The 25,416-nt window shown below is 33.6% G+C and overlaps 1 protein-coding gene across 2 annotated transcripts in view; it reads left to right on the top strand.

Moving 5' to 3' along the window:
• The window catches only part of LOC145277963 (monocarboxylate transporter 9-like), a 114,359-nt gene that overhangs the window by 43,819 nt on the left and 45,124 nt on the right, over positions 1–25,416 (top strand). For both annotated transcript variants that reach the window (XR_013868258.1, XM_080130091.1), the window contains exon 2: positions 23,444–23,791. Coding sequence is in view for 1 of the 2 variants with exons in the window: in XM_080130091.1 (XP_079986217.1) it covers positions 23,518–23,791 (274 nt within the window). In the remaining variant the exon portion in view is untranslated. The remainder of the gene's footprint in view (positions 1–23,443; positions 23,792–25,416) is intronic.

The raw sequence follows: 25,416 nt of genomic DNA, 5'->3' as shown, positions 1-25,416 counted from the left end.
AAAGCGGGTGAGGGCAGAGCGGTAGCTCTAGATATATCTAAGGCTTTTGACAGGGTATGGCATGAGGGTCTCCTCAGGAAAATTAAATCATACGGTATCACTGGTAGAATACTTAACATAATTAGATCCTTCTTAGATAAGAGAAAAATCCAGGTTGTCCTCGACGGTCGTACATCTAAACAATATGATATAAATGCGGGAGTGCCTCAGGGGTCTATATTTGGACCTGTATTGTTCCTAATATTTATTAATGACCTCCCCGACAAAACTGCTTCTTAGATGGGCATATATGCTGATGACACCACACTCTATAACAGGCATGACAGGAAAACAAATGAACACATGACTAAAAAAATGGCAAAAACACTAGAAAATTACCTCCGATCTGTAGTAGAATGGGGACAAAAATAGATGGTCACATTCAATGCTGCCAAGACTAAACTGGTTTCCTTCAATAATTACAAGAAACCTTCTCTGCCATCAATAGCAATGGCCAGTGAACTCCTATCTGAGAGCACATCTTTCAAACTGCTTGGCCTAATGTTCACAGGAAACATGAGTTGGAACAATTACATTGAAAACATTGCCAGGGCCGCTGCGAAGAAGGTAGGTTCTCTCTACCGTGCTAGAAAACTACTGACACCTGAAAGTATCCTGCACCTCTATAAGGCCACCATTCGCCCATGTATGGAGTATTGCTGTCACATTTGGGCTGGTGCATCTGCTGCTAGTCTCTCGCTCCTAGACAAGGTTCGAAAGAGAGTCGCCAATCTCATAGGCCCTGAACTGGCATCTAAACTTTAATCTCTGTCCCATCGACGAAACGTTGCATCCCTCTGCCTGTTCTACAAGTATTTTAATGGTGAATGCTCTGACGAACTGCAGACACTTGTGCCCCCACGACGTAAATACCCCCGACAAACCCAACAAGCAGCTAAATCCCACCCCTTCACAGTAGAGATCCCTAGATGCAAGAGAGCCTTTTACTCCAGTAGTTTTTTCCCCAGAACCGTTAGACTCTGGAATTCCATTCCAGGTCCCTGCGTCTCCAACTGTACTGACATACAGAAGTTCAAGTGTAACGTGAACCGACATCTTATTGCCCAAATCCTTACATAGTGCCCCAGTAGTTGCTGCCCCTGATAGTAGACCCCTACACCAAAGTGGCAATGGGCCTTGTTTGGGGTGAAAATGTAATAAAACAAAAAAAAAAGTCCATGAGCTCAAAAATGACTTCTTTTTAGTCCTACCGATGAATTCACACGCTCAAGCAGGCATGTCACTGAATCATGTCAAGCCTCCACGTGTCATATCTTTTCCATCACCACAGGGCCATTTTTGTAGACAAATGCTCGAGGGAGTATCTATACACAGATGATGTTACAGAGTCTTAGCTTTGTACGATAGCTAAGTCTCTCTCTCGGTTCAAAATGTTGAGATCCAGAAACAAGCAAGAGCAAGATAGCCAGCAATAAGTTAAACTGCAGACTAGCTTAATGCGGGTACTGATCTCCCGCTTTATGTTGTTTTTTTTTTTAAATCAGAGATTTGCTTCTCCTAGAAAGGTTGCCTTCACCACGGCTTACGGGAGCCCTCTCCACCCCATCACACAAATACATACACACAAACACACATAGTGCTAGTTGACCGTTGACCCCCAAAAAGGGTTCATTCGCCCTTTGGAAGGTCTTGTTTTTAATCCTTGAGAGAGACTAGCCACCCTCCTCACCAAACAAGTCTGGTGGGGGAACCAGTTTAGTCGGCGCTTATATATATATATATATATATATATATATATATATATATATATATATATATATATATATATATAAGACTAGTGGGGTAGGTAGGTGACCGACTTTCCCGGGCGTAAAATATGTTTTATTGGGATATTTCAATTTGTTCAGATTTCGTTTCTATTATAGAATCGTGATTTCAAAAGTAAAAAGAAAGTATTTTGGTGCCATCAGCTTGAATTGAAACTGAAAGTGTAGCATTCAAAGCTGGTGACGTTACCACTGTACGGACGTGTCACACATAGAAACAGATTAAAAATAAACTAAGATGAATGTACAACATGTTTAACGATTTTTTAAATTTTGACCCATTTTTGACTCTTACAAACAGGTTTTACCGGCTAAAGGCCCATCAAGAACGGCCCGTAAAAAAAAAAAAATCCAATCATTTGAGGCCCCTAGTACCGCTCTGCGACTTTTAGTTTCGGACGGGATAGTGTTTGAAAATATGGAGACCGACTGACAGACCGACAGACAGACCGACAGGCAGACAGACATATAGCCATTCATATATTGGATGTATATTTTTTCTTCATAAGTTTTGGTTTCGGTTTCGATTCAAACTGATGCACCCAAGTTACAAATGTAGTTATAAATTGCCAAATAAAAAATTAAAAAATTAAAATGAAAAATAAAAAAAAATGAAAAAATATTGGATATGTAAAAAGCTAACATAAAAACAAACCGCGCATAATATTTCAGTTTGAATGAAACTCCTCTAGAGTTGCTCCAAAATACAAAATAGTTCTTTAGATAGAATGTATTCCAAGGTAAATCCGGCATGAAAATGCATATAATCCGATTGGAAAGTTTTCAAAAATCCGATTGGATAGTTTACAAAACAGCTGAAAAAAAAAATTCAAATTGTTTTTTTCGGCCAGTGCAGTAGTCCAAACAGAAGTCTACTGCTCTGTCCGGAAAAAAAATATTTGCATTATTTCAGCTGATTTGTAAACTTTCCAATCGGATTATATGCATCGTCACGGTGGATTTATCTTGGAATACATTCTACCTAAAGAACTATTTTCGATCAACACTAGAGGAGTTTCATTCAAGCTGAAATATTATGCGCGGTTTGTTTTCATGTTAGGTTTTTACATATCCAATATTTTTCATTTTTTCATTTTTTATTTGGCAATTTATAACTACAAGAAATTGCGGTTTCACTTAATGTCTTAACCAGCAAATTCTAGCATTGCTACAAATATAATTTGCTGATTTCTTTATGTCCTCTAATGAGAATAATAATAAGAAAAGCATTCTTTGAAACTCTGCGGAATAAGGACTTTGTAAATTGTTTTTTGAAGTATTCAGTCGAACAATAAATTTTGATTGTAAAGTTCAACTTACAGTTTTAATTTTCTTTCTCTTATAATAAGTTCTACTCTCTATTGCGTATTGAGCTTTTTTGATTCGGTTGGGATTAAAATATCTATAGATAAATACTGGTATTTATATTAGTTTGAGGTTTACCATTGTGTATATCTGGTAAACACTGCATCCCTTTGTTTTCATTAATGTATATATATATATATATATATATATATATATATATATATATATATATATATATGTGTGTGTGTGTGTGTGAGTGTGTGTGTGTGTGTGTGTGTGTGTGTCTACATATGTATGTATATACAGCGTGGAGCGATAAAATATTCGCCATAGAAAATACGATATGATTCCATTTCCGTTTGATGAAAACCGGTTTTATTTTTTTTTTCAAACCATCTACTGGTTGGTCAGTTGTGTATAAATGCAATGAGCGAAGTTTAAGGTGCTCTGCTGTACAACTTATGATCCAATCCAAGTTATGTCAACAGGATCATTGACTCAAAATTCAAATCCGGACGGTTCAACTTGAGGATTCAGCTTAACGCGTCGAACGACTCACGGTTATGGCCTTTCCTCTGGTTACAAGTGAGGGTCACATCATCCCACCACACATCTTTAAAGTCAGTTTGAAAGTCAATACCAAAGTTTACCTGGATGTACTGAAGAGTGTGGCGATCTTCTGGTGCAATCAAATGACCGCTGACAGACTCTAGGTGTGGCAGCAGGACTCAGCGCCAACCCACAAGTCTAAAGAGACCCAGAGTGTAGCTTAATGAGGTTTAAAAAATTTTTTTCTCCTAGGTTGGTTTTAACCATTTGATTGAAGGGGATAAACCAAATGATTTTCCTTTTACGAGTTTTTCTAGATGTAACGTTTTCTTTGAAGGCTCTATAGAGTATATAGTTTGTTTTTCATATATACTGCTTATTGTATTTTTTTTTTGTTTATCGAATATTTTTTGGATGAGGAGTTAGAATTAATTTTTCTGCTAATGGATTTGGGATATATTTAATGATAGTTTTGGGGTGATTTGAGAGAGGGTGGATATATATAGGGTAGCTATTATCTTTTTTATAGAGTTCATAAGTTAAAAGTTTAGCGTAACATCTAGAAAGTGAACTATTTTTATATTCGTGTTGGGGTGTATATCAGACACTCATGTACATATCGTTTCTTTCCAGCCTTTCATTATCTCAGCTTTTAAAGCCCTCGTCGTTTCCTCTTTATTCGTGTATCTCAACACAGACCCTAATGCACACTCCTATTTAGTCTTCTTTACATACACCACAATTATTCCTATTATTTACAACATTTTACGGAAACTTCTGATATTGACTCCTGGTGACGTGGAAGACCTTATATTTGCATTGCAAACTTTCCTTTCGTATAAATTGTATCGCCTGAAGAGATCTCTAGTTATTAATAACTAGCTGGCCGAAAAATGCTCATGATTGTGTAATAACATATTACTGCTTATGTAAAAACAGCTAATATATATATATATATATATATATATATATATATATATATATATATATATATATACATTATCATCCACAGACACGAGTATCGTTCTTTTTCAAGACGTATCACTATAAGTAGGATTGCGGTAGATTTTATTGGTGCCCTGACCTACGATTGAGATTACATATGCACACACTATTATTTCGTTTCTTTAACTCACGTAATAGTTTTTGGTGCATAATAAATAATTATTTTAACCCAGTGCACGAACTCTTTCCTCGTTCTAGTATTTCTCTCAAATTTATTAATTCTATAATTGATTACATATATAAAATACATTTTGTGTCATATTTGTGCTTAGTTTCTATTTTGCTGGATTAAAAATAACATTTTTTCAAGTATAATTCTATGTTTTCCATGCTTAGTATTTGATCGTAAATATTGATTTGAAAGAAACTTTAACAATATGGAGAATCTAATCTAGTAAGTAAAGCTATCTTGTTGGATTTTAGAGTTTAGACCAAAGTAAAATCGAATTTAAAACATGGATATTTTTTTTCTGCTTAACCATTTTGTCTTTTGTTTTTCCTTTCATAATGTCTTTGGTTTCAGTTTGAAAATATATAAAACTAGCATTTCAGACCGGCGTTGCCCGGGTGTTTGGAGGTGTATGTTGAGCAAAAAATAAAAATAAAATAAATAAATAAAAAAAGCAATCAATTTTTTTAAATTTGACCCCTATTATGGCCCCTTAACATTTATTGAGTGTTTAGACCCAAAATTGTCGGAGGAGTGTGGTAGAGTTCTCAAAGGTAAAATCGTTGAACTTTGACCCCTTGACAGCCAAATTTCTGACCGAAAACCGATCACATAGATTTTCCCAAATCTCAGTACCCTGTATATCAAATTTCGAGCCTGTAGACTAAAAATTGACAGAATTATTGCGTATGGAAATGTACACACACAGACAGATACACAGATACGTTCACTTATATATATATATATATATATATATATATATATATATATATATATATATATATATATATTAGGAATATTGTAACGATACGGTCGATAAATGATTGAAGCTTAAAACATGACTTATCTCCCTAATCTTATATATTCATTATCAAGCATTATTAAAACCTCGTCTTTTAGCTAAATTAGTAACATTTTCTGAAGAGTGTCTGTGTTTCTATGTGTATATATCTATCGTCTATAGGTGAGTTGCACATCATGTTTGTCATCTTACTTTGCTTCTGGCATCGCTATGTGGTTCTGCTTAACTATTTTCTTTGTTTTTGAAAACATGGATCAATTACATAAATGTTTTTACTGCTATGAGAAATTTTTATATACAATTAGCTGACAAAGACTAAATATAGTTAAATCTTTCCAGCGATTCTTGAAAGTTGAGCTGGCAGATAATGTAAATGAGTTTGAATATATGACTCATTCCCTAAATAATCCAAGCCGGTTTTGGTAAATGAGTTTTCAGGCGATCTTTGACCAAGACAAAATCGCATGTTCACATTCTGACTATGAACAGATAGATTGGCAAAAAATAACTAAAAAAAACAAAAAAACAAACAAAAAAACAAAAAACGCTTTCTAAACAGACTTTTAGTCTAAATTTTGACTATATAAGGCATACCGAGGTCTCTTTATGCTAAATCTAGTGCAATTCCAACAAATAGCGTTGGAGGCTGTAAGTTTCCATAATTACTATCATAATTTGTAGCAATAGTGGTATATCATACCACCTATTACATGCACGGTATTCCAAGACGTCTTCATTCCATATTCAATACAATTCTACCCAATGTTTTTAAAGACTACGTGTTTACTATTCTTTAGTTTCATGTCACAAAAATTAATACCATGACGCTATCATTTATAATTGACATTTTTCATTTATTGATATATTTTAGTGTGTACTAAATCAGTACTATCATTTTAGTATTATTATTAGTAGTAGAAACAGCAGTTCTATCATTTTTCTCCATGATACGTCCGACATGTTAAACGTTCTTCGTGACACTTTTGACGAAATTATGACTAATAGTCTTGGAGCCTATATTGTTTTATAATAGTACTAGCATGGGTGCCCGGAGTTGCCCGGGTGTTTGGAGGTGTATGTTGAGCAAAACAAACGAACAACCCCCCCAAAAAAAAGACTGTCAATTTTTTTTTTAATTTGACCCCTATTATGACCGCTTAACATTTATTGTTTTGGGCTCTAATCAAGTTATTGAGTTAGATCCATGTTCAAGGAACATATATCTAAAATTTCAAGTGTTTAGACCTCAAATTGTCGGAGGAGTTTGGTAGAGTTCTCAAACGTCAAATTGTTGAACTTTGACCCCTTAACAGCAAAATTTCTGACCGAAACCCAATCACATAAATTTTCCCAAATCTCAGTACCCTGTATATCAAATTGCGAGTCTGTAGACTGAAAATTAACAGAGTTATTGCGAAGGAAACTGTATACACACAGACACACAAAGAGACAGACATACAGACACACAGGCACATTTACTTTTTATAGATATACTAGCATTTTAGCACGGCGTTTTCCGGGTGTTAAGTGGTGTATGCTGAGCAAAAAAAAGTCAATTTTTTAACTTTGACCCCTATTATGACCCCTTAACATTTATTGTTTTAGGCCCAACTCAAGTTATTAAGTAAGATCCATGTCCAAGGAACCTTTATCTAAAATTTAAAGTGTCTAGATCCAAAATTGTTGGAGGAGTTTGGTAGAGTTCTCAAAGGTCAAATCGTTGAACTTTGACCCTTTAACACCCAAATTTCTGGCCGAAAACCGATCACATCGATTTTCCCAAATCTCAGTACCCTGTATATCAAATTTCGAGTCTGTAGACTAAAACTTGACAGTTATTGCGTAGGGAAATGCACACAGACACATAGACAGACACGTTCACTTTTATAGATATATAAATAGATTATTATTATTAGTAGTATTTGTAGTCTTTTTTTCTCAGTCTGAATTTATCTTTAATCTTCCACATTAAGCAAAACTGGTTGCTTGAAACATCCCCTTGACGGGATGCTAGTCTATCGTCATTAATGTTTCCCGCCAAGGCTAGCACCAACCTATACAGCTGAGCGGAGTTTTAACTAAAAATATCTTCTATTAACAAATCGTCACCCATCAAAGAATTACCACAAAAACGTTATTTGGGTACACAGTTGTTTCAGTTACAGATATGAGGTAGCCCAAATAAATCAAAAAACTAATCTAGTTTCTTTACGACTTCATTTGATGGGAGCTATAGACATGGAAATTATGCGTGTGCAATTAATTAATTGTAAAGAAACCGCGTTCGTTTTGAAGACTTCCCTATAGCTGTGACGGAAACACGATTATCAATTGCGCAGCCAACTAATATTTGTAAAACTTCTCTATACTTATTAAATTATTCTATTGAGCACTCTTATATAAACACAAGAAAGTATTCTCTGGATTGATACCCAATAGATATACACTTTATATTTATGTACTGCATATATATTATATGTACATTATATAATAGTTGTTTTTTTATATATTACATATATATTATACTAGCTTAGGTGCCTGGCATTGCCCGGGTGTTTGAAGGTATGTGTTGAGCAAAAAAAAAAAAAAAAAAAAAGTGGTAGTAGGTAGGTAGGTTCTAACCCGTATCGCGAAGGAGGAAAAGAACGTGAAAAAAGTTGCGTGTTTGCTGTTGCGTCCATCGCCGAACCGGAAGTGACGTAGGTTAAAATTAAGGCGAGACAATCAAAAAGAGGGTATGACTTTCGAAAATATCGACGAAAAAGCAACCCCTTCCTGTAGAAAAGTGCCCAGTTGGGGGTAAAGGAATAAATGTTTTTGCCCAATTTTTCGATATTTGTCGTCCGAAGGGTCGGGCTTCAAAATGATACCGATATCGTGAAAATTCGTATTTTATATTATATATATATTATATACTGTGTATATATTATGTAGATGTATCTCCTACTTAATATTTTGATAGCAGAAATTCCCCTCTTGACCAAACTATTCTAGGTTTGAAATAACAGATGCCAGTTAAGTTAGGTCTAGGCTATTAGCCACTATCTCATAATTTTCGAACACAATTATAGCCACATGTCGTTATAATAAAATGCTACTTTGCATCCTAGAAGAAACACCATCACATCTATAGAGGAAGGAGTCACTATATTTCTCTATAAATATTTTGTCCTCCCACAAATATGTTAACTTAAGTGGAACGGCTCATCAAGAACTTGTTTACGTTGGACTTGGAGACAATCAGATAATAGTCAACTATAAAGCAGGAAAACGGAAGACAGTTCCACAGGCGTGCAGTTCTAAGAAAAAAGCTTTGTTCATGGAAACTACGTTTAGGTTTAGGTACAGATAAAGAGTGGGGGGAATTATTGATAGTGTTTTCAACTAGACGAATGTTTCTTGTGAAAGTTTGGCGAGAGAGAGGGCCATAGATTGAAGCTCAATCGAGCACTTGCCATGAAAATTACGATAAAGCAAACTCGCAACATCTCTTCTGTGAGATAGAGGTTGCAAGGAAGAGAAAAGGACATCCCTACAAGGCTACGAAGTCTATTTTTAACTATATCAAGGAAAAACTAGTCCTTTCTAGCAGCTCCTGTCCAAATGTGGGAATAGTACTCCATCCTTTGACGTACCTGGCTCTTATATGCATAGAGGATTGCATCAGCAGTGAGATATCTACTGGATCGATAGAAAGATCCCAGCATTTTTCCAGCGGCCCTGGCAACAGAGTTGAGGTAGGTGTTCCATTTCAGATCAGGAATAAATGTCAAGCCGAGAAGCTTGTCAAAACATGAGGCCTCCCCAAGACAAATTGATGCCAGATGGGAATCAGAGCGTTGATGATGTAAAGATAAAGCTTGGTTTTAAATGCATTAAAAGTAACCAGCCACTCCTTTCCCCATTGTACCACGTGATCAAGATCAGAGGAGAGAGAATCGGAATGAACTTGGTCGTTTACGGTTAGATGTGCTACCAAAGACATGCATTATGCACTGTAATTCAGGGACCGCTAGATCTGTATGCACCCGCGATAAACAAATCTACTTATCTTTTGAAAAAACATTTTTTGGTTTATAGTCTTTGCGGCTGGGTAGACTAACAACGAATATCAAGGTTAAATTTGAAGCAAATACTTTGACTCCCTCTCATGAAATGGGGTGTCTATTTCGAAAGCCATTCTTGCCATGACGACGTTGGGGGTGTCTATTCCATAAGCCGTTATTATATGTAAGGACGTTGGGATTGGCCACCAACAACAACCGTAGTTTAATTTTTCATGAGGATGGGGGGAGCATATATATATATATATATATATATATATATATATATATATATATATATATATATATATATATATATATATATATACTAGCAATCGGTGCCCGGCGTTGCCCAGGTGTTTTGAGGTTAATGCTGAGAAAAAAAAAACGGTCAATTTTTTAAAACTTTGACCCCTATTATGACCTCTTAGCATTTATTGTTTAGGGATCAAGTAAAGTTAATAAGTTAGATCCATGTCCAAGGAATCTATATCTAAAATATCACGTGTTTACTGTTTAGACCCAAAATTGTAGGAGGAGTTTGGTAGAGTTCTCAAAGGTCAAATCGTTGAATATTGACCACTTAATCGCCAAATTTTTGTCGAAAACCTATCACATCGATTTTCCCAAATCTCAGTACCCTGTATATCAAATTTCGAATCTCTAGGCTTAAAATTGACAGAGTTTTAGCGTAGGGAAATGCACACAGACACACAGACACACAGACACACAGACACACAGACACACACAGACACTTAAACATGTGTGTGGCATCCGTCAGTCGAAACGACTATGGATCAGCAGCGCCGTATTAAGATGTTGTTATAAACATAAACATCATATATATAAGGATAATAGTACGCCATATATATAACAAAAGACCATTATTTACTCAAGTGAAAGGAAAACCCGGGGGAACTTTACCCAAAAATAAATCTATATTTTTTTTGTGTGTAATGATAGTCTTATAAGCGAGTAATTCAGCCATCTTGATTCTTAACCAAACAGAAAGCGATAGCGAGGCCAAATTTCGCGAATTTGGCCTTTTTTTAAAGCAGTTTGGCCTTCAAAATTTCTGTTTGGCCTTTTTCTTCACCGATGAAATCTGGAGACGCAACGGGAATTTTCGGCAAAAAAATGTTGTTACTATGCACATCTATGTAATGAAATACAATTTGTGGCAAAATTTCAGGAAAAACTAATGGATGGTTATCTCGCAATAGTCCGGACAATTCGCTAAATTATCTCGTCATAACCTTAAATCTCGAATTTTTGTGCATTTTTTTTTTGGGGGGGGGGCTAATTTGGCATAATAGTGTCCATTTAATAGTATTATCTTGAAAAAAAAAAAAATAAGGAAAATTACCAAAAAAAAAAACAAACAAGAACAACAAAAGTGTGCCGTATTTTTAAAAGTTTTATTGCGTTGTTTTTATTTGCTTTTTTTATTTCATCGGTGAAGAAAATGGCCAAACAGAAATTTTGAAGGCCAAACTGCTTTAAAAAAAGGCCAAATTCGCGAAATTTGGCCTCGCTATAATAAAAAAAGGGAAATCCCCCTACTTGAACTTTCTGTTTAATTTCGCTTGTAGCGTTGATTTTTTTCTTTTTTCGCTATAAAAAAATAACTACTTGATGAAATTACGTGATTTTTTCTGTAGGAAAACTTTATCCCATGACGAGTACGTACAATATATATTTTTTAAAAATATTTCCATTTTTTAATGTCAATGGAAAACTGCACAAGTACCCAAACCGGGCCAAACCCTACAGAAATTACGTGATTTTTTCTGTAGGGTTTGGCTCGGTTTGGGTACTTGTGCAGTTTTCCATTGACATTAAAAAATGGAAATATTTTTAAAAAAATATATTGTACGTACTCGTCATGGGATAAAGTTTTCCTACAGAAAAAATCACGTAATTTCATCAAGTAGTTATTTTTTATAGCGAAAAAAGAAAAAAATCAACGCTACAAGCGAAATTAAACAGAAAGTTCAAGTAGGGGGATTTCCCTTTTGTTTTTTTTATAGCGAGGCCAAATTTCGCGAATTTGGCCTTTTTTTAAAGCAGTTTGGCCTTCAAAATTTCTGTTTGGCCATTTTCTTCACCGATGAAATAAAAAAAGCAAATAAAAACAACGCAATAAAACTTTTAAAAATACGGCACACTTTTGTTGTTCTTGTTTGTTTTTTTTTGGTAATTTTCCTTATTTTTTTATTTTTTCAAGATAATACTATTAAATGGACACTATTATGCCAAATTAGCCCCCCCCAAAAAAAAATGCACAAAAAAACGAGTGAACGCGCGTATTTTTTTTTTTTAGTTTAGTTTCATAATGGCGGCCGTGATGTCGGAGGTTCGATTGTTAGATTGTAAGTTAGTTTCGTATTTTTTTAAGTTGTAAATCGCAAGTTAGAAAAAAATTAAACCCTTCCAAGATGGACAATAAATAAGACCAAAATATTTTATGGTAAAGTTAAGAGCGTAAGAACTATACTTTTTTAGGAGATGTGATTATTGGATTAACCAATCAGAAATCGTCTGTGGCACACGCATCTCTGTTTTTATAGAATATAATAAATAAATAAATATATATATATATATATATATATATATATATATATATATAGAAGAAGATAGATAGGGCGAGGTAATTAGTTAAAGAGATTTAATATAATGTGATATATAGATAGATAGATTAAATGTTAAATAGATTTTGTAAATAGTACAGTTGAAATGATTAGAATATTTCCAATATGTAATAAGGTCGAGGTAATTAGTTAAAGAGATTTAATATAATGTGATATGCAAATGAGCATAAGCCATTCGATATGGGGGTGGTTTGGAGAATAGTATATAAAGAAATTAGGCAAAGATTCTTATGTCTCCTATAACAGAAACATCCTAAAATGGGTTCTAATGTTTCTCTACCAGGAGAGATCTACCCTCTTACCTCCTTTATATTTCGTTGATGATGGAGAGCTGTACACACAGACAGAAACACACGAAACCTATTACTTTATAAAAATATAGATGACTGAACCTAGCGAAATTCGAAATCGGAACCCCATGATAAGAAGCATCCTCTACAACAGAGCTATCTCGCATCCTGCTGGATGTACAACATTTTTTATGTAGAAGTTTGTTATTTGTTGGTCCCCGACACCCTTGTCCATTCACCCTTTTCAGTTCAACCGTTGGTCTGTCCGCACTTTTCTCAATAACTACAACTTGGAATTTTTTGAAATTTTGCACAAACATTAAACATGATATGAATAAAAAAGTAAAAGAACAAATTTTCTGGGAAAACTACGATTTCCCCTCTAGGGGTGCATTTCGGGTTAAAATGAATTAAATTGACACTTTTGTGTTTATTAGAAAAAAAATGATGCCTTGGATTTTTATAAAACTTTCTGAAAAGTTGTAACTAACTGATTTCTATATAATTTTGTTTGTTTATACTTCGCGATAACTCTTGGGTCTGCCCCAGTGGCTCTTTTAGGGCTAATAAAAACACTCCATTTTTTGGGACTATTTTACCATATTTGTCCAAAATTTTCTGTGTATGTCTATTTAGCAGTTTTGCATGGTGCTGCACTTAAATTTAAATATGTCAAGGCCTTGGGAGCTTTTGGGGCTAAATGGGGGGGGGGCGCAAATTATGGACTAAGTCACTTCCTTTATTGCATTGTGCAGAACTCAAATTTACATATATTAATACCTAAAACTGCACCGTTTGTTCATTTTCACCAATATTTGACCTCCTCTTGGGACTTTGGGGGCATAATGGGGGGGTCAAATGCTGAACTAAGTCATTTTTATGCTTAGTTCACTGTGCACTTCCGGGAGACCATGGGTGCTTCACTTGTTTTTGTTTGCGATACTTTTCGAATGAATTCAATTATTTATACGAAAGTACATTTTACCTGAATGCGAATTGGGAATAATTTTCCCTTTGACCAATTTGTTACCCCCAAATGGGGAGCGGTATATGCATTGATTTTTTTTAAAATATAATTATGAACTGACACGTGTTTATTGATAGGTTCAAGTTGAAAATTGCCTTTGGGTCCTACTTCATTTCTTTGGTTCTTCCAGAGGAACCTGAAGTATACAATTTGACAAATAATTATTTTCATCAGCTCCCATCTTATTTCACATAAAAATAAAAATTCCAAGGGTTTTTTTTCGCATTGGTTTACATAAAACACAAATATAGTATGATATGATGCGTATGATATCGACATTTAGAAAATAAAAAGAAGAGAAAATAAAAAAAAATTCAAATTAAACTTATCTTTCTGTTTGATAGGATAGGTACAGACTATGTGCTTTGTCTGACAATTTTCTTTTCTGCATTTAACACTTTTATCGCTACAATTTGCAATTGGCAATTCACACGAACAAAATGAAATGTCGAAAATTTATCGAGTTTGTTGACCAGAACCTCTTTGGCAAATGTAGATAATGATTTTCTATTTATTTGCATAACTATTTTAAAAGCATGTGGTTTGCAATTTATACACAATCCACAATTCAGTTAATTGGGTCAAACGTGGATTAACTGCTTTCCAAATTACTATAATATCATTTGCCATTAATTGTGAAATGGGAAATGTATTTTAAGTTGGGCGAGAATTCTCCATAGAATAGATATATTTAATAACTTGACAGAAAGTAGGGGGTTCTGTTGTATTTAATGGAAAAGGGGGACCCGCATTTTTTTTGCATTATTACTGCGTGTAAAAATAACTCGTTTCCGACTCATTTTTAGAAAAATATCCGCGAAAATATATTTTATAATATTGTAAGAAATTACACAAAGAAAATTACGAATTAAAAATGAAATTAGTAAAAATAGTCAAATACGAAACATTAACTGATGCACTTGTAAGCATGCGGAGTAATGTGATTATGTAGAAACTCATTCTTAACATAGGGAGAGTGTTTCATGATTACTTTCTACCTTTACCTAACAGTTTTATTAAAATAAGATATTATAAAACTTGAATTTAACTTGAAAATTATATTCAAAAAAATATCGACGGTACAATAAGTGCATAAGCACAAAAAAAACGTGGTGCTTATACACTTATGTAATCATGCTATTTTAAATAGTATTTTCAAGTTCTCCAATATTTTTAAAAAATTAAATTCTTAGGTGAAAGTACAGAATAGTTACACTCATTCTCTCCTTTTCATGTGAAGAAAGTTGTTTTTTAAATAATAACTTTGTTATTTCAACACGATATTATAAGTGCATAAGCATCGAAAGTCACATAATTCGCACACATAATTTGCAAAGAAAAATAATGTCTTTAAAAATAAAAAAATATTAAATATCACAAATATATAAAGATATTCCTTTCTTTTTCTAATTTTCCGAAGTTAAGTTTGCTAAGAATTAAAATATAAAAAAATATTATTTTTTATATTTGAAATAACAAACCCTATAAGAAAAATTACTGGGTAAAAAGAAGCCTCAAGTTAGTAGTTGTTCAATTTATTTTAAATGAAATATATTGCAGTGTTTTCCTTTTTATCGATACTCGTTTAGTTTTCTAAAAACAATATAGATATAAGAAACAAACAAAAAAATATTGATTCTATTTTCTTCATATTTTTCTCCAAAATGCAGCGTTAATATGACAGGATTATTTCTTTTAAAGTTGGCATATTAAATTTTTTCAATATTTCAAGTCATTTTCTCAAAAAACGATAAAGGAGTGAAAAAATATTTTTGGTTTTTATTATTTTCTCTGCATAGACATAGTCTTATACCATAATCGACCTACCCTAATATATATATATATATATATATATATATATATATATATATATATATATATATATATATATATATATATATATATTTATATATATATGTACGTATATGTATATGTGTGTGTATGTGTATATCTGGTGCTACCAGATCAGGTTGTCTGAAGATATTGGCTTCTTAAGACGAAATGTATCTTAATTATCTTCTGCACCCCCTAAAAACCCAACAATCCACCTTTTTCCCCTTTTCATTCTTCCCATTTTCCCTTTCTCTTTCTTCTCTCCGATTCCTGACTGGTTTCCTTACTTAAAATATACCAAATATTAATACTATAACCCTTTTCCCTCTCCCATTGCAAAACTCATTCATGTTTTACAGGGCAGGGAACAAAAACGATAAAATCTACTATAAAACAACCAAACCAAACACTACAAATTAACGATTGAAGATACAAAGAACTTGGAGAATAAAAAACCTTCTACAAAATAACCGAATGCAACATGAATACTATTTTCAAAATAACTGGATTCGGCATTAAATAATCCGAAAATGGTTGATATGCCGTAAAACAAAACAACCAAAACATTATGTGCATATATATGTATATATATATATATATATATATATATATATGTGTGTGTGTGTGTGTGTGTGTGTGTATATATATGTATACACATATATATGCATATATATGTATTTATATGTATATTGATATCATATACTACTTCCTGTCGGAAATAGTTAGTGTACAAAAATGTTCAGTTTGGTCGGAAATACTTGGTGCATACAAGTTTCAAGTTTTATAAGGCAGTACTTTTGAAAGGAAATACAGGTAAACCAAATAATTACACTTAATTAAATTGACAATTGATTGTACGTACGTTCTTACAATGTATGATTAAATAAATATACAAAAAAATAATGCAAAAAGCTAAAACATCTGACTATTTATTTAATTGTGTTAATTTACGCTTGCTTTTAGTTGTTCTTAAAGGGTCATGTTCGTCTTTGTTTAAATAAAATTTCCTTGCATTTTGCGTCATGTAAAACAATTTCTCATCAATATGTATGACATCAAACATTTCTCTAAAAGTTCCTCGATTTAAATCCAACAGCGAACGGTAAAAATCAACGCGACATTTCATGTTTTCTATCGTAAGAAGCGGTTTTACAGCATTTGAATGTGCCCGAATTTCGCCATCTTTCATCCTTGCAATCAACGTTGTCTTAGGTATTCCATATGCTTTAGCAGTAGACCTAAAAGTGGTTCTTTTTCTCAAGGGAATGGTGTTTATTTTTGCCAACTGTGAACTATAGTCCTTTTTTCGGCCACAGAGAAACTTACGACTCAAAGAATCGATTGGCACCGATATATCGGACGAACTGTCTAGTGCTCGTGCCAAATTCTACCTACAGTATTTCTTCCTATACCGAATTTTGTGGCAACATCTTTGATTGCACCTCGTTCTGGGATACGCCCTTTAGACCTTTGTAGCAATGCTTGCAGAACTGCTGTTCGTCTTGAATTTGTCAATTCTCTCTTATCACTTCTGTTTTTACCTTCCACATTGTCATCAACTACATTTTCCATATTTATATAGCCACTGCGGGTATTTTTAAAAATAGATTATAAAACAGTCAACAAAGTAATATGCATAGATTAAACTCTAACTGACTAAAACTGTTCTTTTTCAATTAAGCACGCTCTAAAGTACTACCAGTTACCCCCTAAAACATTGAAATGGTGCGTGACAAAACCTAAAACGCGGACAGTTTCAATTCTGCACTAACTATTTCCGACCTGAGGTAGTATAATAAATATAATACATATCACACACACACACACACACACACACACACACACACACACACACACACACACACACACACACACACACACACACACATGTATATGTATATAATATGCATATATATAATATATACATAATAAATATGTATACATATTGTGCAAATATATATATATATATGTGTGTGTGTGTGTGTGTGTGTGTGTGTGTGTGTGTGTGTGTGTGTGTGTGTGGAGATACTTAGTGGCCCGAAAGAGTCACTAAGAAAGATATATTTGTATTTAAAAGACAGAATACGTAGAGAACGAGAATTGTAAAACTTAGTGTCAATATAAAGTACTACAAGACACACACCCTGAGCTTTTACCTTTCGGTATATTTATACTGTTCGGAAAGGTTCATATATTGTGTATAGGTGAGACCTCACAACACCCCATCCTCCCAAATCATTTTGCACTATAAAAATCTGTTAATATTTTTCTGCTTCCGGTCAATAATCAGTAGTCCGGTGAATTTTCTCTCTATACAACCTTCGCTACCTTGGTGTTTGTTGAAGTGGGTGGTAGTTGAATGTCTAAAAATTGCGTCGATCAGCTTTTCCTCTATGGATAATGTTTCGCTTGTGTCATCTGAGTGACATTAAAAAAATAGTTTTGGTGGCGTTTAACGCACCAACCCTTACATGGTATACACCATATCGTCAATTAGTTACAATTTCATTTAAGGTATGTGTTCTTTCAAAAATATCACCTATTAGTTTCTGAATGATACCTTATTACCAAGAACAACGATTTTGGGAAATATCAAATATTTCATATACAAAACAAAGAAAGCAAATGCCTATAATCGAAACATATTATGGCTGTAAAAAAGTGTCTGGATGATGGATGATCCCCTTTATGTCCGATCTTAAGGAAAGATGTCACATAGCCCACTACACAATTCAGGTCATTACCTTTCCAACGAATCTTTATTTGTTAAATTCTGATCAATAGTCGCTCAAATTTGAAACTTATAAAATTGCTATATATATATATATATATATATATATATATATATATAAGTGAAAGTGTCTGTCTGTCTGTCTTTGTGTCTGTGTGTTTGTGTCTGTATGTCTGTGTACATTTCCCTACGCAATAACTCTGTCAATTTTCAGTCTACAGACTCAAAATTAGATATACAGAGTATGGAGATTTAGGAATATTTTGTAATCCGTTTTCGGCCAGAAATTTTGGCTGTTAAGGGGTCAAAGTTCAACGATTTAAACTTTGAGGACTCTACGAAACACCTCCGCCAATTTTGGGTATACACAATTGAAATTTTAGATATAGATTTCTTGGACATGGATCTAACTTAATAACTTGATTTGAGCTCAAAACAATAAATGTTAAGGGGTCATAATAGGAATCAAAATTAAAAAAAATTGGACGTCTGCGGTCTCTTCCAAAATGCAAGCTTTTTAATCGGTTTGGGTCGAAAATTTGAGCTACCAATATATAAATCTATGCATTTATGTTTGCATGTCTGCCTAAACTTTCAACAGAGACGACGGATTTTCAGAAGATCAGTATCGTTTTGAAGCTCGACTCTTCAGACGACAAATACCAAAAGATTGGCTAAAAGCATTAATTTCTTCACCCTCAACTGAGCACTCTTCTAGAGGGAGGGGTCGAGTCGCTTTTTTGCCGATATTTTCAAAAGTCATCCTCTCTTTTCGATTGTCTAGCCTTAATTTAAACCTACGTCATTTCTGGTTTGGCGGTGATCGTAACAGTAGCGACGTCACGTTTTCCCCGTTCTTTTCCTCCTTCGCGGTACGGGTTCGAGCTTGCCTTCCTACTACCCCTTTTTTTTGCTCAACACACACATCCAAACACCCGGGCAACGCCGGGAACCCATGTTAGTATATCTATAAAAGTGAAAGTGTTTATGTGTGTGTGTGTCTGCCTGTGTACATTTCCCTACGCAATAACTGTCAATTTTCTGTCTACAGACTCAGAAATTTGATATACAGGTTATTGAGATTTGAGGAAATCTTTGTAATCTGTTTTCGGCCAGAAATTTGGCTGTTAAGGAGTCAAAGTTCAACGATTTGACCTTTAAGAACTCTACCAAACTCCTCCGCCAATTTTGGGTATAAACACTGGATATTTTGGATATAGGTTCCTTGGACATGGATATAACAGACTTCATAATAAGTGGCACCACATTCAGCCTTAATCCATAAGCGACACCTCGACTTCTTGTTGCCGCCACTCACTTAATTTCTACGCATTTCTGCATTGACAGTCAAAGCATCTACAAACTCGTTCAATTCGCGGTAGTCAATCACCGGTCGCCCCTTTGGCTTCTGCTGCTGCATGACCGCCATTTAGCGAATTGGACCCATTTCCACGATGCAGTCCAATATTTATTACTGCGATCACAAGTCACACTAAAGTCGAATAACACGACGCCCACGCTACAAGAAAGCTACAAATTTCCATATATATATATATATATATATATATATATATATATATATATATATAACCGCTATTATCTTAACTTAGAAGCTAATCATTTTAAAACCCAAGATACACTTTCTGTTTACAACGGGAGGTCGTTTTAAACGAACGGGAATAGACTCCAAGATCTTAATATGAGTTTTAAGTGAGCATGACTACAAATGGAAACTGAGTCAATGCTAAAATTCGTTGCCTATCACAGGTCTTTAAGTATATGCTCCGTTATAGAAGGCGCGAATATATTATTTAGAACGTCCGTTGGTCAGTAGGTTCCATTCACAAATTTTGCTAGGTATGTGATGATGGACTCTACTATTTAATCTTAATGTCATTCTTTCTACTCATGTAGTCGACACAGCAACTGCATTTTAATTGATAAATTACATTATTATTATTATGATTATTATTATTATTATTATTATTATTATTATTATTATTATTATTATTATTATTATTATTATTATGGTTGGGACGGTTTTGTACAGAAGACAACACGTGCATTCGAATCAAAATATCAGTTTTCAATTGTTGAGCTGATTTGCTTGATAAATTTATCACTAACTGTTCCTCACCTAAACACTATTATTTCATACTTTTTCTTTCAAATCTGTCTTCCTGACAAACGAATGTAACACTTAGCGGCTGTCATGCTTAATGTTATTAGCCGACATTAACTCTTTATTTTCGAGAACATATTTTAAAATAGAAAACATGAATAAAAATTTGATAAAGAGTTAAATAGAGAATATCATTCTAATGCGTGTAATAGTAATTATATACGGATACATCGGTTCTCATTATATTTTGGAGTTAAGCCACGTTGAGACTGGTTAGTCCCAGATGGGTGAGCATTTGGGAAAACCAGGCGATGTATGTAGGAGGACTGCGATACCTATCTGCAAGAACCGCAAAAAGAAACAAACTTATATCATCATATCCCACCGACCGGGATATACATGCAACTATGGACTGCCTATGAATTTTCTCCTTTAGATGAAGTCAGTTCAACCCGACTTGGGTGAATACTGATCGTTTTGTTTTTTTTATTATCAATATAAATTAAAAAAAATTTTTTTGTGTGTGTGTGTGTTTGCCCAAGACTTATCGATTGTTATCTATTCTGAACTTTTACTAAAAATATCAAACTGAAAATGTCGTGTGCGACTCACACATGCCTTTTCCCACAAAATTATTTAAAAATAACGAAAACTAATATACAAGTAGCGCCCCAGTTCTTGACACAATTAGAAAAACAAAAATCAAATAAATTCCAAACATCCAAATACCAGATATTTAAAGATTTATTTTCTGGCACCTTCAGTAAGACATGATGAAAAATTGTTTTAATTCAGGCCACATTACGGCAAACATAACTGTTTAGAAAAAAAAAATAAAAATAAAAATAAAAATAAGAATCAGATCTGAGTGATCTTCAATCTCCAGACTTGTATTTAATTAAATAAACAAACATTGTAACCCGGTAGTTGGTAGACACGAGTCACAATTAATAGCATTGATAGGAAATACAGATTTTGGCCTCGTGTCATCATGTTTCGAAGTTGACTAAGTTCAAAGAACGACTTAGTATGTTTGTATGCTTAGCAAAAAAGAAAAAAAAAGAAAAGAAAACTCGTTTAAATTCAAAGCAAACATCACACACAGTTTTCATATATATATATATATATATATAATAGTAATAGTTTATTATACATGCCCGTGGAATTGTGTTCAGAAGTAAAGTTTAGCAAAACTTCGACAACCATAGCGTGCCAATTTCAAAGCAGATTCCAGACAATAAAAAAAGCTTATGTATAATAAACTATTATTATGTCGGCCATGGTTCATCGCTGGTAAAAGTACATTCGATCTATTTTCTAATATTTAAAGAGAACGTGCATTATTCATTGTATTAGCAAATGTATGTTGACGAAGTCTGACCTGAGCTTCGAATAGTTTGCATACGAGGATGCTCCAAAAGTAATGCCTCCAATTTTTTTTTATTCAGCCTCAATGAATCAGAGGGTATTGCAAATTGCATTATTATGATAACTAAATTATTCATTCAGGATGTAAAAGTTTTATCTCTCTATTGCAGATATTGACGGTGTGAAACTCTGAGGAAGAAACCCCTGCCACGAACGTGCGTCAAAATCAGAGATACATCATTGAATCTCTGACAAAAGTGCATTAAGAATGATGGTGACGACGTAGAAAAATTTCTGAAGCGCAAAAGGTCGCTCGTTTTAATGATACTATTTCCGTCTTCGTAGCTATTCTACATTTTATGTTTAAAATAGTTTGTTTGGCACGACATTATATATATATATATATATATATATATATATATGTATATATATAAAATGAAAATTACAATTGAATTTACCAAAATGACCCAAGATGGTAAAATTAAAGTAAATTATAAATATTAAAGAATTAATATTTATAAAATTATCTCAGCCAGATATAAAAGCTCAATAATACCAAATAGGAAATAGAGCTTATAATATGAGCAAACAGTTAATGAAATATGTTAAAAAACACTTTGAAATGAGTTAAAAACATATTTAATCTGAAAAGGAAACACTAGATAAATGGATAGTCCTTAATCCGCGGAGTTTCGAAGAAATACTCTCCTTCTCATCAGAGGGTAGGAATTAGCAAAATGCGGGATCGGACCCTGCATGCAGAAGTATTTGATGAAACAACAAATAAGTCAAAGATTCCACTTGAAAACAAAATAAGTTAAGCAGAGGGAATATGGTAAAGAAAAAGGTGATTACACATGAATAGATAGTCTGGTGAAAGATAAAAAATCCAGTAACGGTAAAATCCAAATGTAAAACTTTACCGTCACTTTTTTTTATATTATGTGTAGGTAAATTAATATAAGTCCATATCTCTGAGCATGGCGCACCGAGGGAAAATATTAATTTATTTATTGCGGACTATTATCCTATTCTTAGTTGTTGTGTTACGACCTTTCGGCTAACTTTTCCTTTGGCCTTCGTCGGGTGGTAACCGCGACAGAATAGGAACTCTGAATCTCCTGACTGCATTCTCAGCAATTACTGCCTTCCATAGTTGTTGTCTCGCCACGTTTTGGCCAAGTAAACCTCTGACCGGCTTTGGGTGGGATTGAAACCGTTATCTTCAGACAATAGATTAATAAATAATACTCATCTCAATAATGAATTCCAATTAAATAATATATATACGAGGGATAGTACTGTTACACTTCCTCCTTTTGATCGGTCTGATTGACTGAAATAAATTGAGTTTTCAAACTGTCGCGTTTGTTTATATATGGGGTTGATCGGCTCTCAGTCGCTTTGTAAGAATAAATCGAAACTTCTTTTTTTCCTTATTTTCTTTAATAATGAGAAGGGGGTATATTTTCTGGCCTCTGATTTGCTGGTGTGTTCATTTTATGTTATTTAATTATTCAAATCCTATGTTGATTTTATTACAATATTCGCTTTCATTCTGTTTTGTTTTTAAACAAAGTTATTTAATGTGTTCGAATCTGTTGAAACAAAAGACTAAAAAGAGGTTCTCATTCCTAAATTAAACAAAATAAATGATAAATAACCCTCCAAATAACTGCATGATATGAAGCTATCTATTTTTTCTACTTTTCTTTTCTTCAGATCCTGAATTCGTCCGCTAGACATTTTCACTCTCGGTGAATTTTCTTACAACAAGACAAAAAAAAAAAAAAAAGATGGACCAAAGCCGGAATCTCCCACCGACGAGGATGAATGTCAAGTCACGCTCTTCAAGTGTTAGCAGTGACCAATCGCCCGTGTACATCCAGTCACCGGATGGCGGTTGGGGGTGGATTGTGTGCCTCGGTTCGTTTGGCATCAACTTCATTCTGGACGGTACCATGTTTTGCTTTGGTATCATCTACTTGGATCTGCTGGAATACTTCAAAGCAACGCCAGCCAAGACGGCCTGGGTCGGTTCCACGTTGGCTGGCATGCACATGATTGTTGGTAACTAAATACTTATATCATTTGTTCATAATATAATGGCGTTAATGGTGCAAATTGCGGGCTCGGCAAGCGGAGTCAAAATTCGATCAAGGACAGTTAAGTTCACTTATCCTCTTACAAGTCTCTATTGATAAGACAGACAATCGCTGATTTAACAGTATGAAACTCTAAGAAGCAACATACTTACACCCTTTTTATTTCAAGTTACGAAAGCCTTAGTTTTCTATATCATCGCGCATTTCATCAGCACTTCTAAGCAAAAGTTTAGTCTAGTGACAATAAGCCGACGGTGACAATGGTATATAATTACACTGTTAATATATATCATATGTTATATATTGTTACTTTTTTCACGTTTTTTTCTCTTCGTCTGCTCATTCATCTTTTTCTTTCTGTCCAACGAATTGTCAGACGTCTGCTTTAGCGTTAATTCAGCATTTTATATGATACGCCTATGACCGTATTGTCAAATCTAGTCGAGAACAGTCACATTCACTTATTCTCACCTGTGGTTGCTATTTTATCAGACTGAACACACACACACACACACACACACACACACACACACACACACACACACACACACACACACACACACACACACACACATTTGCAAAATCGATATAACAAGATATAAAATGAGAACATTATATGGTGTATTTCCTTAAGTGTTACAATTGTTTCATAAATAGTTGAACAAATTTAAACATATAATTCAAAATATTTAAAAAATAGCTATTCTTTAGACACTAAATTTTTTTATATATATTTATACATATATTCATATTTATATTTATATGTATATATTTATATGTATATATTTATATGTATATATATATATATATATATATATATATATATATATATATATATATATATATATATATATATATGGTGTAATGGAAAATTCTAATAAAAAGAGAAAATGCATGTTTCTTATATTCTTAGTACAGCAATCCACTCCAAAAATAAAATAAAAAAAAAACAGGTGAAAATGAAAAAAAAAATGGTATCCTTGCAGAATTGGATCCAGATCCTCGAGAGTTACCGTCAATCATGGCTTCGGCTCGACCAACATTCAGTGGATTAAGCCGGATGTTGCTGAAACGTTGAAACGCTAAATAGTTTTCTTTTTTATTGTATTAAAAATGTGAGTTTTTAATTAATATTTGGGTAAGGGGGGTTGGATTACTAAATACAGATTCGAAAATGTTGTCCAAAAACGAATAAATGAAAGCAAAGGTAAGGTAAATTATTTTTCTATCTAACTGGATCATTTTTTAGTGTTTTTATTTAGTATAAAATGTTTAATCGGCTCAAAAATCTCAGTGTTTATCTATGTATTTGAAAAAGACGAATGATCGCGGACTCTGTTGAATACGTTAAGTTTGGGAAAATCAGTTAAAAACTATGCAAAACAGTGTCAGACACCTACTGATTATATGTTATTGTGACATGGGATGACATATTCGGTGGGTTTCTGATAGTATTTTGCATAGTTTTTTAGTTTTAAATCATTTGCTCAAGCTTAACATCATCAACAGTGTTCTTCACTGTTTGTATTTTTCAAATACACTGATAAATACTGTTTTTCGAGCCGACTAAACCTTATAGTAAATAAAACG

The sequence above is a fragment of the Euprymna scolopes genome, chromosome 6 (genome assembly GCF_053919585.1).
Source record: "Euprymna scolopes isolate OS-2025 chromosome 6, ASM5391958v1, whole genome shotgun sequence".
NCBI lineage: Eukaryota > Metazoa > Mollusca > Cephalopoda > Sepiida > Sepiolidae > Euprymna > Euprymna scolopes.
Note: the sequence above shows the minus strand (reverse complement) of the source record. Positions and strands in the feature narration are given on the sequence as shown.